This window comes from Macrotis lagotis, chromosome 8, assembly GCF_037893015.1.
Source record: "Macrotis lagotis isolate mMagLag1 chromosome 8, bilby.v1.9.chrom.fasta, whole genome shotgun sequence".
Taxonomy (NCBI): domain Eukaryota; kingdom Metazoa; phylum Chordata; class Mammalia; order Peramelemorphia; family Peramelidae; genus Macrotis; species Macrotis lagotis.
The window spans coordinates 177,791,568-177,810,249 of NC_133665.1; the positions used below are offsets into that span (position 1 = coordinate 177,791,568).

At 49.7% G+C, this 18,682-nt stretch overlaps 1 protein-coding gene across 1 annotated transcript in view; it reads left to right on the forward strand.

Moving 5' to 3' along the window:
• Positions 1 to 6,008: 6,008 nt before the first annotated feature.
• The window catches only part of TBX20 (T-box transcription factor 20), a 79,503-nt gene continuing 66,829 nt past the window's right edge, over positions 6,009 to 18,682 (forward strand). Inside the window, exons 1-3 of the mRNA XM_074198921.1 lie at positions 6,009 to 6,138; positions 10,357 to 10,615; positions 13,393 to 13,557. Coding sequence (XP_074055022.1) covers positions 6,009 to 6,138; positions 10,357 to 10,615; positions 13,393 to 13,557 — 554 coding nt within the window. The remainder of the gene's footprint in view (positions 6,139 to 10,356; positions 10,616 to 13,392; positions 13,558 to 18,682) is intronic.

Here is an 18,682-nt window from a genome sequence, read left to right on the forward strand (position 1 = left end):
CAGCTGTCTGGGGGAGTCTCCTGTGGGAGGCTTCAGTGTGCTGTAATAAAAAATGGTTTGAGAGGTTGGGTAGAAGTAGTAGTGGCTGGAGGTTTGAACTCTTTACTGGGTGGTGGGGGTGGAGGGAAGCACTATTCTCTGCATGGTATCTTGTATCTGGTTGCCTTGGTCGCTCTACTCCAGCAAAAGCTGGAGTTCAGATCCTGAAGGAGTTCCTCTCTCTCCATTTGGGAGTCCTGCAATGCCTTCAAAAGCCCTATTACTTTTATCTCTTGGTTCCAATACTGGATCAGCCCCTCACTGGCTGTTAGACTTTGGACAAGTCAGCTGACCTCTTGTCCCTCAGTTTGCTCCTCTGGAAAATGAGTTTATGTTTTGGACTACATGACCCCCAGAGTTCTTTTAAAAAAATGCTTATCTATGCAGGAACAAGGGAGAGACAGAAAGAGACAGAGAAACTCGAGTCATAGGGCCTCGTTCAGTTTTAGCCTCTGATGATTGCTGCTTGTGTGAATGTAAAGGGTTCCCCTCGTCTCTGACAGGAGACATTTGGACATCAGCTCACTTGGGGATATTCTGCTTGGGAATTCCTGTAGTGTCTGGATTGGACTGGGCGAGTTCAAGGTTCCTTACAGTTCTAGGGCCACTATCCAAAGCTACAGGAGACAAAAATAAGGTTCTTAAAGAGGTTGTAAATGAGTTTTTGCCACTTTAAATCACAAGGGGATGAATAAAAGGTCCGTTTAACTGGATGGCTGTATGGACAGACAGAAAACTTCTGAAAGAGCCGGAAGGAGCATAAGACCTAGGGCAGAACAAAAAGAAACAATTGAGACAATAATCTGGATAATTCCATCGTCTTTTCCCAATCACCTTCATCTTTAAAAAATATTCATGTAAGCGAGATGAAAGCGTTATGAGCTAACTATCCGGATAATGGCTCCTTTGGGTGCGCAGTGCAACCTGACCCAGTCTTTTCACGCCCCTGAGACTCACTTTCCCTTGTTCTTTTGGGAGGGTGTCTTTGGGTGATCGCCTCATCTCTCCCTTTTGGGGTATCCAGATTTGGAAGTCTCTGATTAAATCCCGTCCCTCCTCTGCTCCAAGCCAGTCTAAGTAGCAATCTCCCATGTTGAAGGTGTCCCGGTACCTTCCTACCCGCTCTGCCCCTCTAAGAGCAGGGCAAGGCCCCGATTTGCACCTGAAACCTTTTAATCAAATCAAGCCGATCTGAGTTAGCTAAGGGGAGAAAGGGGGCCGGGAAGCACTGGCCGGACATGGTGTTTGCAAGGGATCCCTTCATGGCAGCTCTTAGTTTCGGGGCAGAAAGCTCCTTCAGGAAAGAGAATTTACCAGATGAGATCTGTAAAAACCTGAGATTTGGGGGGGGGGGGGGGTGTGATTTCAGCTTTCCCCGGTGTCCTGTGGCTGAGGAGGATAGTTGGTCCTCTCAATCTGGGGGTCAGAGTGGATCTCTTCTCCTACGAAGTCACCAGATTTTCAAGAGATGGATATCGCCTCTTCCAGGCATTTGTTTGTTAAGAATAGTTCCCCACAAACCCGCTTACTTTCTCACTCACTCTTTGCCCCCCCCCCCCCGTCACATCTATCGCATTCCTTTCAATATAGAGTATCTGGATTAACTTTCCCCCCTTAAATGGTCAGTTCAGGGATTGCGGATTTACTGGACTGCCCTCTGCAGAGTCGGTCTCCAGCACCCAGAAGTCTTGGCTCTCCCTTGACCCGTTGGGCAATAGTGGAAGAAATACTTGAGTTCTCTGAACCTCGATTTACTCATCTGTAAAAGGAGGATAAAATTGGCCCCGCCTACCTCACTGAGCTGATGTGAGTGAAGTCCTCAGAAAACTTGAGACTCAAACTGTAGAGATGTAGCGCAATTGTAGTTTCATAAATGAGCTGACCCCCACCCGGAGAATGGGTTCAAATCCCACTTCTGAAGTCTGCTAACTATGGGGACCCCCAGTGCTCCTAGAAGGTTCTCTGAGACACGGAAGTTGAGAAAGTGCCAGTCTCTGCAGCTAGAGGAAACATCCCACACCACTAAAATTAGATGTCCAGCATCTATCCATCTATCCATCCATCCATCCGTCTGTCTGTCTCTCCAACATCTATCTTCTATCTATCTATCTATCTATCTATCTATCTATCTATCTATCTATCATCTATATCTATCCATCCATCCGTCTATCTATCTAGCATGTATCTATCTTCTATCTATCTATTATCTATCTATATCTATCTATCTATCTATCTATCTATCTATCTATCTATCTATCTATCTATCTATCTATCAATATCTATCTATATCCATCCATCCATCTGTCTATCTATCATCTATCTTCTATCTATTTATCTATCTATATCTATCTATCATCTATCTCTATCTATCTATCTGTCCATCTATCTACCTCTTTATTTTTACTCTACCTAGGGCTAAGGCTAAGATTTCATTAGATTTTTTTCAAGATTTCATTAGATGAGCAAACATGGTATAGAAGCATCCTCTGGCTATCTATGGGGAGCGACGGCTCTTAGTTAAATTAGAATCGAATCAGAGATTTGGAGGTGGGAAGGACTCTCAAAGTCATCCGGGCTAGGCTTCTCCTGGTACGGAGAAGTAAAACGATTTGTCCCGGGGCTAAGTATCCGAGGCAGGGGTTGAGGCCAGGTCTGCGCGATTCCCGCCTCTCCCTTCCACACGAAAGCCTAAGGGACTTCCCGAGGCCATACAACTTGTTCTTATCAAAGGCAGGGCTGGAACCCAGGTGTTCTAGACTTCAGGGTCGCCTCCGGCCTCGCCACCACCCTGTGTCGTTCAGTCGCTTTTTCACGCGTCTCCACCCCTTCCTGACCCCATTTGGGATTTTCCTGGCAAAGACACTGGACTATTTTTCTACCTATCTTTCCAGCTCGATTGAGGAAACTGAGGCAGACGGGATTTAGTGACCGGTCACACAGTCATTAAGTGTCTAAGGCTGAGTTTGAACTCACGTCTTCCTGACTCCGGCCTCCTGGCAGCTCACACGAGGCGATTTCTGACAAGTTATTTTTATTAACTGTTGCATGGGGGGGGGCTGGGTGCTGCCTGACACCCCATAATACCACGGGGCAGGGATTAAGGAGTTTGCCACTTTAGAGTATGTGACCCTGGGCCAGTCATTTAGCTTCAGATACTGCCGGGCAACTCTCTCAAACGCGGCAGGGAAGGCGCGGACGCTATCGCCTGCGGAATTTCTTAAAGCACGATTCGCTTTCCCCACCAGCACCCACCCTCGGGTCTCCGCATCTCTGGCTCTGCGTGTGTCTCTGGCTCCGCGTGTGTCTCTGGCTCTCTGTGTCTCTGGCTCCGCGTGTGTCTCTGGCTCTGCGTGTGTCTCTGGCTCTCTGTGTGTCTCTGGCTCTCTGTGTCTCTGGCTCCGCGTGTGTCTCTGGCTCCGCGTGTGTCTCTGGCTCTCTGTGTCTCTGACTCTGCGTGTGTCTCTGGCTCTCTGTGTCTCTGGCTCCGCGTGTGTCTCTGGCTCTGCGTGTGTCTCTGGCTCTGCGTGTGTCTCTGGCTCCGCGTGTGTCTCTGGCTCTGCGTGTGTCTCTGGCTCTCTGTGTCTCTGGCTCTGCGTGTGTCTCTGGCTCTCTGTGTCTCTGGCTCCGCGTGTGTCTCTGGCTCTCTGTGTCTCTGGCTCTCTGTGTCTCTGGCTCTGCGTGTGTCTCTGACTCTGCGTGTGTCTCTGGCTCTCTGTGTCTCTAGCTCCGCGTGTGTCTCTGGCTCTCTGTGTCTCTGGCTCTGCGTGTGTCTCTGGCTCCGCGTGTGTCTCTGGCTCTCTGTGTCTCTGACTCTGCGTGTGTCTCTGGCTCCGCGTGTGTCTCTGGCTCCGCGTGTGTCTCTGGCTCTCTGTGTCTCTGGCTCTCTGTGTCTCTGGCTCTGCGTGTGTCTCTGGCTCTCTGTGTGTCTCTGGCTCCGCGTGTGTCTCTGGCTCCGCGTGTGTCTCTGGCTCCGCGTGTGTCTCTGGCTCCGCGTGTGTCTCTGGCTCTGCGTGTGTCTCTGGCTCCGCGTGTGTCTCTGGCTCCGCGTGTGTCTCTGGCTCTCTGTGTCTCTGGCTCTGCGTGTGTCTCTGGCTCTCTGTGTCTCTGGCTCTGCGTGTGTCTCTGGCTCTGCGTGTGTCTCTGGCTCCGCGTGTGTCTCTGGCTCTGTTTCTCTCTGTCTCTGTCTCTCTGCGTGTCTCTGTGTCTCCTCCCCAAGCAAGGGGGTAAGTTAACCACTTGGGTAAAAACATGGATCCGTGGAAGCGGCGAGGCGGCCTGGAAGCAGGGGGGTGGGCACAGACAGACGTGGGTGCCCGTGGAACGGGGACACGGAAAGCCTGCACACCCGTGCCCGGGCTCCCGGCCTCCAGCTGCGCCATTCCGGAGCTCCCCTCCCTCCAGGGCGATTGGCGGATTTTCTCCCCTGGGTGGGCTTCTTGGCCGGAGAGGAGACGGCAGGGGGCTGGCGGGCCGGGCCCTGGATCCGGCTGCCTTTCCCGGCCGTCCTGGGGGCTCGGTAGAAGTCCGAGGAGGGCAGCCGCCTTCTCACCGTGGGATCCCGGAGCCGACTCTGAGTCACTCGGAAACACCCGTGGGCTGAGTCGGATCGCGCCCGGGGAGCGGATTATCCGGTAAATCGCGCGAACAGCCACCTTCCTTTCAAAGGAGCCTGACCCGAAGGGCCCCGCTGTAAACTGGGGCGGTCGGGCCCTCTGGAGCACAGGGGTGGCCCGGCCAGGTAAGGGACGTTCGGGCCCCCGGTGCCTCGGCACGGTCTGCGCCCCCAGCCCGACGGGGCTCACCCCGAGGGCCAGCTGGGCGCGGGCTCCAGGTGCGGTCCCGCGGTCCCAGAAGCCGAGACCTGCCCAGAAAAGCTGCTTTTGCCAGGTGTTTGCCTACGGAAAGGGCTGGCCCGGCCCCCGGAGGGAAGCCGGGCCTCCCCGCGCAGCAGAGGACGCGCTGTGTGCGGGTTGCTTTGACTTCGCGGCCGTCAGTCCAGGCACACCGGGGTTTGGGCTCGTGGTTCAGACGAGAGAAAAGGAAGAGAAAGCGAGGGGACCCCCCCCCTTGGTTGTCACTTCTACCGCCCTGACATTCTGGACCCCCACCCCCCCGTGCTGGTGCTGGCGCTCGGGGCCATGGGGACGCCCCCTGGAGAGCTGGGCTCCCTGGGACGGGCCCAGGACCCGAAGTTCTCCCAGGGGTCCGACTCCTCCTTTCCTTTCCCCTCTCCCCCTCCCGAATGGGGTGAGAACATGGGAGGGTTGGGAGAGTTGGGGCTCGGCCTCCTCCCCCTCCCCCTCCTCGCCCCTCCCCCTCCAGGCCTCCTCCTTCCCGGCCCCTGTGGGCTGAATGAGGGAGGCAGTGACGTCGGCGGGCGCTGACTGGCTGCAGCCCGATAGGCTCGCAGCCTCGGGCAAATTAAGGTGCAGAAAAGCGGGCGCTGGGGTGCAGTGGCCACCCCCTCCGGCCTGGCCGCCGCCACGGCTGCCGCCTCGCTCCGCCACCCGCTCCGGAGCCTCTAAGGTCGGCCAAGCAGCAGCTCTGGGCCACACGGACCGTCTGGCTGCCTTCGCCCCAGGCCAGAGGGCACCGCGGGGGGGGGGGGGCAGGACTGCTCGAACCCCCCGGTATTGGTGCCCCAGGCGCTCGTCCTCTCCGAGGGCGCCCCAGGCCCCCCTGGCATCTCCCCCCTCTTCCCACCCGGTGTGCTCTGGGTCCACTTAACTGACCTTCAGTGCTCCTGGGCTCTGGTGGGGTTTGAGGGGGCAAAGGCAGGAGGGAGAAGGGCAGAGCTTCTGGGGGCCAGGGTGCTCGGTGGGGAGAGCGTTTGCCTTCCGCCCCGGCTTGCCTCCGAACTTTCCCTTCTGTCCCCTTTCTTTGTTCCCCGGTGATCTGGGGGGCGGGGGGGGGGAGCTGGGAGCCAGCCTGGTGCCCCTCCTGCCTGGCCAGGACCAGCGGGTGCCAGCATGGAGTACACGGCGTCGCCCAAGCCGCAGCTCTCCTCGCGGGCCAACGCTTTCTCCATCGCGGCTCTCATGTCCAGCGGGGGCGGCTCCAAGGACAAGGAGCCTTCCGAGAACACCATCAAGCCCTTGGGTAAGTGAGGAAACCAGCAGAGAGCCCCCAGGGCAGCCCCCCAGGTCCGTGCCCAGCTCCTGCCCGCCCTAGTCCCAGGTCCTGCCTGCGCCCGCGGGCTTCGCGGTCTACCTGGGACCCTGAGCCCGCGTCTGCCAGTCGGCCGGCCGGGCCTCCTAGCCCTCCGGAGTCCGGCGGGCCTGCTGGCTCCAGGCAGGGCGGCCTCCCTCCACCCTCCAGCCCGCAGGGGGCTTCTCCGCTGGGGCTCCAGCCCCTCGGGCTGGCCAGTCTGCCGGAGGGGCTTCTCGCTTCTGGCTTTTCCCAAGCATGACTCTGACCCAAGCTGCAGCCGTCCGCCCGGCCTCCGCCCCGGCCCCCGGGGGCCACCAGAAACCCTCCCCAGGTGACAGAGAATTCCCGGGGCCGCTTTGTCCCTGGCCGGGGCGAGGATAGACTGGGAGGAAGGCCGAGGGGCCGGGGCTCCTCTGGAGTGGGCTTCAAAGCCAGCGAACGCTAGTTGTCAGGGGAGCCCCCAGCAGCGGGGCCGGCGCCGGAGCGAGGAGACTCGGCTGGGACCTGCACGCAGACCCAAGCCTCTCCTGCCCTAGGGCTGGTCCCCGCCGTCTGGGACCTCGGCTCGGGCAGAAGCTGGCCCTCAGCAGACCCCCTCGCCTCAGCCGCGCTGATTTCCCCACGCGGTGGAGGAAACCTTAACCAGTAACCACTTTCCAAATGCCCCCCCCTTAGTGAAAGTGTTGATTTGGAAACCTTCGCGGTTTAGAGCAAACCTTAGGCCCACCGCGGCACAGGGGAGAAGGTTCTTCTTCCACATGGGAATGTGAGAAAGGATCGGCTCGGCGGCCAGGGCCAGAAAGCCCCAGGTTCCGGGGGCAGGAGAAGGGACCCCCTTACAAGAAGTGTTGGCACCGTTCTGGCCCGAAATCATTTTAATACAACGTCATATTAATAGAACTGGGGGGCCGGCAGGAGCAACTGACGAACGGATATAGAGCAAATCTTTGCTCATTTTTCTTTTTCTCTCTCCCTTTCTTTATCTTTTTCTCCCTTCTTTTCTTTTTTCTATTTCTTTCTTTCCCTCTTTTTCTTTTTCTTTCTCTTCCTTTCTCTATTCTTTCCTTCCTTCCTTCCTTTCGTTTCCTTTCTTTCTTTCTTTCTTTCTTTTTCTTTCTTTCTTTCTTTCTCTTTCTTTCTTCTGTTCTTTTTCTTCCTTCCTTCCTTCCTTCCTCCCTTCCTTCCTTCCTTTCTTTCTTTCTTTCTTTCTTTCTTTCTTTCTTTCTTTCTTTCCTTCCTTCCTTCCTTATCTTTCTTTTTTGGTTCCCTTTCTTTCGTTTTTCAAGCATCTCAATTTAGTAGAAGGAGAAACACACACACATACATACACACACACACACAGACAAAGACATAGACACACACATTTATAGACACAGAGAGAAAATGAATGAATGACATCCTTAATAACTGGGGATCTGGCTAACTGGCTCCAGAATTTCTTACTTGGTTGCTGTAAAACTTCTTGGAGTTTCCCAAATCTACCAGTGGAAGAAAACAGAAAGTATGTGTGAAGTGGGGGTTGATTTGGAAGCCACTGACACAATATTTTCCAATGTCTTTCGATGCTAGCGTCTACTTTGTTTCTTAAAGATTTGTTTAGTTTCAGGAGAGTCCCTGGGAAGTCTTTTCATTTTTGTAAGGCCTTTTCTTATTTTTTGGGTAGGAGTACCCCAAAGAGAGACCCTACTGCTCCTCAGTGCTTCCAGTTAGCCGGGGTTCTCTATTTGTCTCATCAGTCTCAGCTCTGGTTCACTTTGTTTCCTGAAACATTACAGTTCTTAGAGTAGGAGATAATTCTTTTTCTCTCACCTTTTCTCTCTATGCTGAATTGAGAAGTGCCAGAAAATACGTACAAATTGACCCAGAAAGAAGGGGGGGGGGAAGAAAAGGGGAGCCAGAAAGATGGAGAGGAAAATCACATACATAGGAGAGTTCAAGAGAGTTGATTCACACTCAGGAATGGAGGTCACTAGCCAGAGCTTTGGAATAAAGATCCCAAGAGAAAACGATTAAAATCCCTCAAGTGCCCTCAAACTGGTTATTCACGTAGCTCACTGATCTGTCAAGACACCAAAGACTGAGAAGTCAGAAGTTCCTAAGAAGTGCAAAATGGACAGGAGATAGGAGCCTCTTCCCCCATGATCTCACTCCCCTCTCCTCTCTGGTGCTCTGGCTCCCACTTCAGAGAAACTAGCTCTTTGGGGATTAAGGCTGCAACTAACTCCTTCCCCAGACCTCGGTTTATGAATTGTTGTTGGGTTTGTGCTGGTTTCTTGTCCCCTATAGGTATTCTGTCCCTGATTAAGGTCTGCCCTTGAGCTCAGGTCTTCATCAGGTAGTGCAGCCCACCATCCCATCATCCTAGGGGTCTGGGTTGGAGAAATCTATCCTGGAAATCTGACACCCATCCCCTAGGACTGAAAGGGTGGCTCTGTGGAGGCCAAGGAGGGAGAATCCTGCCCTTTCCCCTCCTTTTAAAAGTGACAGTCAAAAAAAAAAGCCCCTCCCCCATTATGTTTCTCTGACTTTTTTGACTTTCAAATAATTTTAGGAGCTGTAGTCTTTAAATATTATCAAAAAAGAAGAATCGGCGTTGCAACACACAATTCCTGGGGGCTAATGACAGCAATTTCCTCCCAGTCTTGTTGTGATTTGCCTTGTAGGGGGGAGTCAGGAAGCCCCGACTTCAAACCTGGCCTCATACACTAGCAGTGTCATCAGGGACATTTAACTTCTGCTTGCCTTGGTTTCCTCATTCATAAAATGACAACAATAGGACCAATCTTCCAGGGTTGTTACAAGGATAAAATCCGATGTTTTTACAAACGCTGTGCAAACATCAAAGAGCTGCATAAAGCTAGTGACATGCTATTGTTATAACTCTATATTGATATAACAGATCAGATCTCATTTAATATGTCACAGATGATAACAGATGATATTCTACTATAGTTTATGCAACCCGATGTAATATAATGTTGTAGATGGACTTTGGTAGGAAAAGGTTTCATACCGGGAACACCCTCTAGGCATGAAACTGCAGGTGCAGTTCCCAAACCCCACATTTAGAGGTTATAGGTTTGGACAGCATTAAAATATATCTCTGTGGGTTTGTTCTAACTATTGGAAATGGAGCTATCCGATATTACCAATCGATAGGTATGACTATTGACACCGCTAGTTTTTATAAATATGGCCCTGGGGCACTGGACGTTATCCTGTTTTGACTCGTTATAAATATCTATATGTATATTTGAATATATAGATACATATAGATATAGACGGATCGATAGATTAGATAGATAGATCGATAGATTAGATAGATAGATCGATAGAATATAGATATGACACGAATATAGAGCACATATCTATTCTAAGCAAAGGTCCATTCTCCAGATGATACAAATAGCCTTGATGGGCCCTGGAAGATGTTTCCCCAGTCTGCTTCTGGGGCCGCCGCTGTCTGCAGTGTCCTGCAGGCGGGCGGGTCTTGGGGGAGAGCTGTTTGGAGATTATTTTCACATGGCAAACTCAAGTGTTGCTTTTTTAAGGAGAGGAAGATAAAGGAGACAATCAGGCAGGTCCCCCTGGGTTCTGTCAAAGTGACGGGCGCATTTGGGGGCCCAAGCGAGGTTTCTTCCTGCTTGGCCCTTATCCTGGACTCTGCCCACCCTCCACCCCCAAGCTCCTGGGCACCCGGAATCCTGCGGGGTGACGCGCCACCAGTCCGATTCCTGCGCCCAGATGACATAGCCTTGCTTCAAGAGCCAGACTCCGGACTGGGGGGCAGAAAGGTGGCCTGGGGAGCAGAAGACAGTGGTTTCGGGACCCCTTTCTAGATGCTCGGGGATGTGGGCTTGGGGGAAGGCAAAGGCAAGGCAAGGCTGAGCGCGTGGGGGGGCAGGTGGGGGCCCGGGCCCGGACTGATCGCCCCCAGGTCTTGCTCTCAGTCGGTCTCTCTCCGGACCCGGCAAGTCTAAAGTCCAGATTGAAAGGGTTTGGAAAAAGTGACGGAAACCGTTGCAATCCGCTCCCGTCGGCCCCCACCCGGGGAGACCACCAGGGTTCCGTTGCCCAGTCGGGTTTCCTAAGGCTAAGATCGCCCTTGGCCTCGGCGGGTCCCCGGGCCGGAGCCTCTCTGAATCCACCCTCTTCTCTTTGGCCTAGAACAATTCGTGGAGAAGACGTCGTGCGCCCAGCCCCTCGGCGACCTCCCGGGGCTGGACTCCCACGGCGACTTCGGGGGCAGCCTGGCGGGCGGGGGCGGCGCCAGCCCTGCGCCCCTCTGCACTGAGCCCCTCATCCCCACCACCCCCATCGTGCCCAGCGAGGAAATGGCCAAGATCGCCTGCAGTCTGGAGACCAAGGAACTCTGGGATAAATTCCACGAGCTGGGGACCGAGATGATCATCACCAAGTCCGGCAGGTAAACCGAGGCGCGGGGGGCCGCAGGCGGGAACAGAGAGTCACTTCAGAGGGTCCCAGGGAGAAATGCCCATCACCCTAGGAAACGAGCGGGGGCCTCAGAAGCCAACCGTCCCATTTTACAGAGGAGGAAACTGAGGCGCAGAGAGGCTGAGACTCGCTCAGGGTCATACTAGCAGATTGAACCCTTGCTGCAGAGCAAGAAAGGCTAAACTTTGCTTTGGAAAAGATTGGAATCGACTTTGGACAGAATGTCTGGTCTTTCCAGGCCGCAGGGAGGGAAGGGGGTAGGAATGCCGGAGAGAATCTGGACCCTCTGGGGGGCACTTGGTGCCGGGGGTCGCCCACGCCATTCCTGGGGCAAGGTGTCTGCGCCAGAGAGCCCAAACCCGAGGCCCGGGGGGTCTCCCGGCCTTTCCAACCAGGGCTACACCGGGGGAAAACTCCCAGAGAGGAGGGCAGGGAGCTAGGAGACCAGAAGAAGCTCGGAATCCAGGGAGACCCCAGCCTGGGAGCCAACCCGCCGCCTTAACAAAACAGACTGTGGGCAGAGGGCAGGCCGGCTGGCTTGAGACGGGGATTTATCCGGTTGATCACGGTCGCCGCCAGACTGGAATTTCCTCAGTCGGAATGGCCCAGACCCCTTGGGACCTGGGAGCTCAGGGCTTCCCTGTTTATCCTTCCTGGTTTGCAGACTACCCCTGGACTTAGAAAAGAAAAAAGTAAAAAAATTAAAGGCAACGAGGGGGCCATGGGGTGGGGGCCCTGGAGAGACGCTTGTCATAATATGGACCTCAGATTTAGAGCTAGAAGCAACCCCCAAGGCCCCGCTGTGACCGAGGACCACACTGGGGCCCACAGAGGTAAGAGGAAATCCAGGTTCCTGCAACTGGCCGATCGAGATTGAGATTCGCACCACGCTGCTTTTTGTTCCAAATCCCGAGTGCTTTTGCCACTGAATGAGACTCGGAAGGGACCTCTAAAAATATCAGACCCAAGGGTGGTTAATATTTCAGGGGCTCTGTGAACTTGGTGAGGAAAATTACATCTTTGTTTTCATTAACCGTTGGTTTCCTTTGACATCTTAGGAATTTTAGTTTATGCATCTAAAAAGCATTAATTTGAGAAAGGCTCCCTCACTTTCTTGAGCCTGCCGAAGGGCTCTATGATGCAAAAATGAAAATGAAAAAAATTCCTCCTCTTCTACGGCGGAGGAAACTGAGGCAAGTTTTCAGTCAAGTCAGCAGGTCAAGCTTTTCCTAACGCCAAACTGACCTCTAGGGAGGAGTGAGGTGGCCGAGCTCAGCGAGCCAGCAGTTGGCAGAAGCCGGACTGGAACACAGACTCGGGTTCTCTGCCCCACGTCGCGGTTCAAATGGCTGTTGTTGTGTTTTTAATCCCTATAAGGGAGAACAGCCATGTTCCGAGTATCACAGCGGGCAAGGGTGGCTGCGGGAGCTGGCTTGGGGAATGGTCTGGCGGGATGTCGAAACTAAAGACTTCCAGGCACTGCTGAGTGGACTTAGCGGACCTTCGGGAAAGCCAGTCTCTTGCGTGGCTTTCCCAAGGAAGGCAAGGACCATGGCCCTGCTCTCCCCTCCATCTAAGCTGCTGCCGATTAGAAGCAGAGCGGGTCTCTGTCTGCACGTCACTCCCAAGGTCAAAGGGGGGGGAGACTTTGCCTGGTGGGGGGAGGAGTGTCCTGCCCTGGATGGGGCCCCGGGTAGTCCAAGGCCACAGCTATGGGTCAGTGAGTTTTGTGTTGGAAAGAGCTGAACCCGTGTCTTAGCTAGTGGGCAGCCCAAGTTCGTTGGAAAAGGGTTTGCCTCCTGCTTTGGTCACAAATGCTTATTTTAGAGGATGCCCCTAAAAAGTATCAGCATCAGAGCATTCTGGGAGAGCTGTGCTGGTGCTTGGACGTGCTTAGTTCTCCCAGCCCCCGGAGGCTGGTGTGAGACGAGTTTTTGTTCTGAAAATTTTTGTCCCAGAAGGAAGGAGGCAGTTACTGGATGAAGAGCCAGCGTGGAGCCAGGAAATCCTGGATTCAAGTCTTACCTCCCATACATACACAGTAAGGAACCTGGCACAAGGCAATTTAACCTCTGAACTCTCAAAGACAACAGCCTGACTGATGACAGATTTATCACTACAGAGGAGGTGCCCATTAGCACTGGCAAAGAGAATTTCCAAGCTTGGCGTTCCTCCACCTCCATGATATAAAGGACCGCTAACAAAATAAATCAAAGGCATTTGTAGGACACAGACATGAGGAGGAATATTTGGGGGAAAGGGATGTGCAGTTTTTGTTATGTAAATGGGGGGGGTCAGGAGAGACTCAGAAGGAAACCTGGCCAATGATTAGCTGGATAGTTACTTCAGCTCTGCCAGTCTCAGTTTCCTCTTCTGTAAAGTAAGGATATAACACCTGTGGTACCTGCTTTTCCAGCTCTAAGGATCAAAGGGGATAAAAGGTTTAAAGTGCTCTGTAAAGGGCAGTTATTATCACAACAAATCCGGCCCAGGTGAAAGAGGCAGAATTCAATCCCAGCTAAGAAACGTAGGCCAGAGGGAAATTGGAGGGCCATCTCAGAGGATCTCGGACTTTCCAGGTGGGCAGCAATTCTCAGAGAAGGAATAGACCTGTTGGAACCCCTTGGATCGTTTTCTTCACCATCAAAGCTTCTAATTAAGGAATCAGTTAATTGCTTCCCCTATTTCAGCTCAAGTTTATATGTATGTCTGTGCGTGAGACCCATCCTTTGTCTCCTTCTCTTTAAGGAGAATGTTCCCTACCATTCGGGTGTCGTTTTCTGGGGTGGACCCTGAAGCCAAGTACATTGTTCTGATGGATATCGTTCCCGTGGACAACAAGAGATACAGATATGCCTACCACCGCTCATCCTGGCTGGTGGCTGGCAAGGCCGACCCTCCCCTGCCTGCAAGGTTAGTCCTCCTCCATGCTGGTTTTCTCATGGGAGAAATATTTACTTACAACCTCCCCCCACCCTAAGCTATCTACAGAATTCCTCTGGGCTGCCCAGAGAGTTCTGCCTGGGGATTTAAAGTAGTCTGTTTTTAAACCCACTGCTGTTGATTCTGGGAGCAAAGCGCCCAGGCAAGCAGGAGGGCTGAGTCTGCTCAAGACCAGAGTTAATCCAGAGAGAAGATATTTACAGACAGACGGACAGCGGCATCCTTCTTTTGGACCTTTGGTCTAATCCTCCACCTCTCCCTCCCCTCCCCATCCCCAACCCCTGGTATTTGCAACATTAAAATTTACTAGATATCAGGGGCCCCACTGAAGACAGAAAAGATATTATTCAACTGGTATTTAATCAACTAATAACAATGAAGATTCCTGCCAGTTTGGTTACATTGCATTATAAACAAATAGTTTCCATCTTAAGGGATTAGATTTATTATAATTTTAATCAATCTATACTCAATAAACTTTTATGAAGCTTGTGCTAGGCAAGGGCAGTTAGGATTTGAAGTAGTTGGGATATGAAACTGAAGATTCATCTTCCTGAGTTTAAATCTGCCCTCAGACACTAGCTGTGTGACCTTGGGCAAGTCACTTAACCCTACTTGCCTTGGCTTCCTTATATATAAAGAAAGTGGAGAAGGAAATGGCAAACACTCCAGTATCTTTGCCAAGAAAAATAGGGTCACAAAAAGTCAGAAACAACAGAACAAACACATGTACCAGATACTGTGCTTATCATTGCTCTTATTATTATCTTAATGTCCATCTACTAAGTCACAGAGAAGTGGTGGTCAGTTGTGTGTCTGTGTGGTTGTGGTTGTGTGTGTGTGTATGTGTGTGTGTGTGTGTGTGTGGAATAGTGTCCAAGAAAGTCTTTGAAGGATAAGAATAGAATTTACATTATTAATATAATCTATGTCATTAAATATGGTGTTATTTTAGTTGGTTGTTTTGGACCAGCAGCTTCATCATCCTTGTAGGGATCTCCCTCCGCCAGTGGAGTTCAGGGAGCTCAGGTTTGCCTGGGTTCAAATGACTCCAAGAGTTGCTCTCTGTCTAGTCCATCATTCTTCAGGATTGTGGAAACAAGCAGCCCATCTGTCCTTTTTCTATGGCAATCATTCCAAAAAAGGTTTTAGGGTATTTTTTTAGTGTTTACTGTTACAAGGTACTGAATAAGGGCAGAAATCTAATGAACAGAAATATATGCTTCATTAAGATGAAAATTAATAATTAAAACATTAATAATACTAGCATTTATATAGTGCTTTGTTTGTAAAATATCTATAAATATTATCCTATTTTATTTTCTCAACAGTCCTGAAAGGTAGATTCTATTATTATTATCGCCATTTTACAAATCAGGAAACTGAGTGACCAATTAGAGTATGCCCTCCCTCCCCAAACTATATTGTGGTTATTTTGTTTATATGCTGTATATGCTTTCATGGGTATATATTGCTTTTACTCATAGTATACAATCTGTCAACTGGACTGGTTCACCAGTATCGGACCTGTGAATGGCCAGAGCCGAACAGAGCAGGCCAGAGACAGGTGTGTTGGGACATATTCAGAAATTTAATTAATTTCAAAGTGAGGAAAACGTTACTTGTAAAATGGAAGCCCACCCCCCAAGGAAGGCTTATCTTGCTGGGGGAAAAAAAGGCAGAGTTTATATACCTAAATCCCAAGTGTACTAAGACACCGACATTATCATTTTTAGATCATAAGTTGCTGTTCCCATGGGAGGCTCGTAAGCAGCGTTTTTGGATCTTGTGGGAACAGTTCTTAAGTTGACTGTCTCAAGTCTTGGGGATCCTCATAACCTTTTTTGAGGTAAAGAACTAGAGGTTTGTGATGGGACTAGGAGAGCAGTATTGTGAGCAAGTTGAGAGAGATGATGGATGTTGACTCTCAGGTCCCTGGGAAATAGAAGGAGCTAAAATCATAAATCCCTCAGTGAACACCTGGTGCTGGTCAAAGCAATGCACTTTCCAAGAGGGTTAGATTTTCAGAGAGCAAAGGATTATTGTTATGTCAAACTTAGGATACAGCTTGCTTGTTGGGCCTTAGCTCTGGGAAATGGGGTATCTCCAAAATATTTTGACAAATCTTGAGGGCAGGGATTGTTTCAATTTTGTCCTTGTATCCCCAGCACCTACTTCAGTGCTTGGCTTAAAGTAATTGCTTAATAAATGTTGACTTATTGATTGAAAGCTTCAAGTTCCGGAGGTTAATTATGTAGTTAAATTTAAACAAAATACCAAGAGTTAATTTTATTCTCCATAGAATACTTGAAGGGAGAATGTTTCCAACTGTTGCATGAATATTTGTCGGGTTTTTTTTTTTTTGTCTAAATAGAACCTTTCGTTAGACTAGGATTTTATCAAGCTATGGGATTGTTAGGGCCCTTGAGGTCTAAGGCTAAACCCAGTCTTCCCACTATTAGATGCTGTTCTGGTGGAACATTAGACATGATTGGTGTTGAGGAGACAACTTAGTGTAGTGGGGAAAAGGTTGCCTGGGAAATTAGAGCATTTAGCAAATTCCCTTATACCCTATAAACTTATGTGGTTTTAGGCAAATAATCTAACCACTGGGGTTTCCTTGCCTAAAGTTTCTGCATCACATGCAAATTGTACTAAAATATGAAGAAGTTGGATTAAAAGGACCTTCATAGCTAGAAATACGCCTTAAACTTTTAGAGGATTGGGCCTTGCCCTATAACAAGTTATTCTCTCTTAAAAGATGCCCAGGAGGAGGAACACTAACCATTACCTGAAATCTCATTGATAAAAGAATTGGCTCCAAGAATATTTCACAGATGAAATAAATAACTTCACATTACTGCTATATATCCTATGGGGAGGCTATGATTTTCATTGATCTAGAGAAAGGCTTACTGAGGATATTCTACCAATGCAGGTCAATCCTTTATAATCAACAATCTGATCAAAACAGCTGGCCAATGATGTGCCCAGGGTTACACAGCCAGGATGTGCATGGGCATGTCTTGAATGCAGATCTTCTGAGCTGAATCGTCCCTCTGCCTCATTCTCTATTCATGTATGTGTGTGTGTGTGTGTGTGTGTGTGTGAATATTATAGATTATATTCATGAGACAGAATAGAATGTAGTGGATGAAGAGTCAGTGTTGGAGTATAAGTGCCACCTCTGACAAATAAATACCAGCTGTGTGACCTTGGACAAGTCAATACTCCTAGGCAGCTAAGACTTTCAGGTGCAGAGAAGGTGCTGTCCTGCATTGGTGGATGCAATTTCCCCACTTGGGAGTTCCCTACAGTAGTGGCAATTATAAATCTAGTATTTGTCTGTGTGGACCCACATATATGTATATGCACATATGTGTGAACAAGTGACTCCTAGGAATTTTGACCAGACTCATGATTTTCTTGGTAAGGAAAATTCCTCTCTCTAGAGAGACCATTCCCTTCTTTGAAACTTAATAGTGTTAAGAGAGAAAGTCTAAATAATTCGCCAGTATCACACAACCAGTGTGTAAGTGTGTATCTGAGGCAGAATTTAAATTTCACTTCAGTTCCCCTACCCTCAACACCTTCACACCCAGTGGACTTCAGAAACCTGTTAGTTTGAAAGAGGAATTGTTTCAGTGCCTCTCCTCTACCCCAACCCCCACCCCACCCCATGAGAGAGAGAAAGGGAGTGAATTCCTATGCATGTCCATATGTATGACATATTCCCCCCTCCCCACATGCAGAGAGGGGCAGAGTCTATGACTACACAGATAGTTAAATGAATGCAATCAAAGTCTCTGCTACTGACTATTGGTCTTTCATCAGTTGATTCTTGGGGGGAATGGTTGTTTGTAAGTCGGTTTTTAAATGGAAAATAATATATTAAGAGTATCTTTTCCAACCTTGTTCTTTTCTCCTTCTTTCCTGTCTAAAGGCCTTATGTTTGTCCTGGTGACAGAGGCTGGCCGACGTGAAGGTCAGCAGGGCTCTCTCTAGATATGCGACATCTCTTGTTGATATTACCGCTCTGTTGCTGGCCAGGGAAGAGAAATACTTACCAGTAGCTATCTAAAGTCAGACATGTTTAAACTACTGCTGGAATTTTAAGTCTGTCTGGGGACTGGCATAAAGAAGGGCTTCCCTGATTGAGTTTTCTTTTGCTTTCATTCCTCCTCCCATCTATTATTCATAACCACTTTCTATGGAATGGGAAAAAGTCTTGATCAACTCAATCCATTTTTATAGAAGTAACTCATGAATCCTTAGACCCTGTCCCATTTTGTAGCTTTATTGGGGTGAGGAGCTCTAAATGGTCATATATATGTACTGTTCTGAGTGAATCCAACTGAAATTCAAAGACATCCCTCTCTGCGATAGCCTTCTGGTGCGGCTATTTCATCTCCCAATGCAGAGCGACAACTTACCATTTTAGAGAGTGTAAATCTAAATCTGTGATCACATTTGCTTGGGGCCTGAGAGGTTAGGTTACTTGACCCTAGTCTCATGGCCAGATTGTGTCAGGACCAATTCTCCCCAGTTCTTTTTGATTTAAGGACCAACCCTCCATACTCTTTAGTCATCTGTCTAGTATATAGATGACATGTTTTAAAAACACAAACAAAATTCCTTAATCCATCAGACAAAAGCAAAATTAAAAAAAACAGAAAATAACATTTTGTCTTCACATGGAGCAGACTTTCCTTGGAATATATGAAAATATGGGCAGAGTATTTCTTGAGATTTCTTGGACAAATAAAATGGTCTCAGACATCAGTCCAAAAAATAATCTCATCAGTTTTGAGAATCCTAAGGAATCTTTTCTTCCTTCCTTCCTTTTTTTGGCATTGGGAAAAAACCTCTTCTTTCAAACTGACAGGGTACAGAGGACTGTCATGTAAAAGCTGTTCTCCTACCGGATTTGCACACATCATGAAATCCTTTTCTTCCTGCTGTCAGAGACTAAAACAACTTTTTGTTACCAAAGAACATTTTAATCGAAAGCTTTTTCTGGACACTCCCCTTTGAAACCCTTTTTCAGTGTTTCCAGGGGTTGGCTTCCTGGCAGAATCCTTGCCAGTATGCACCT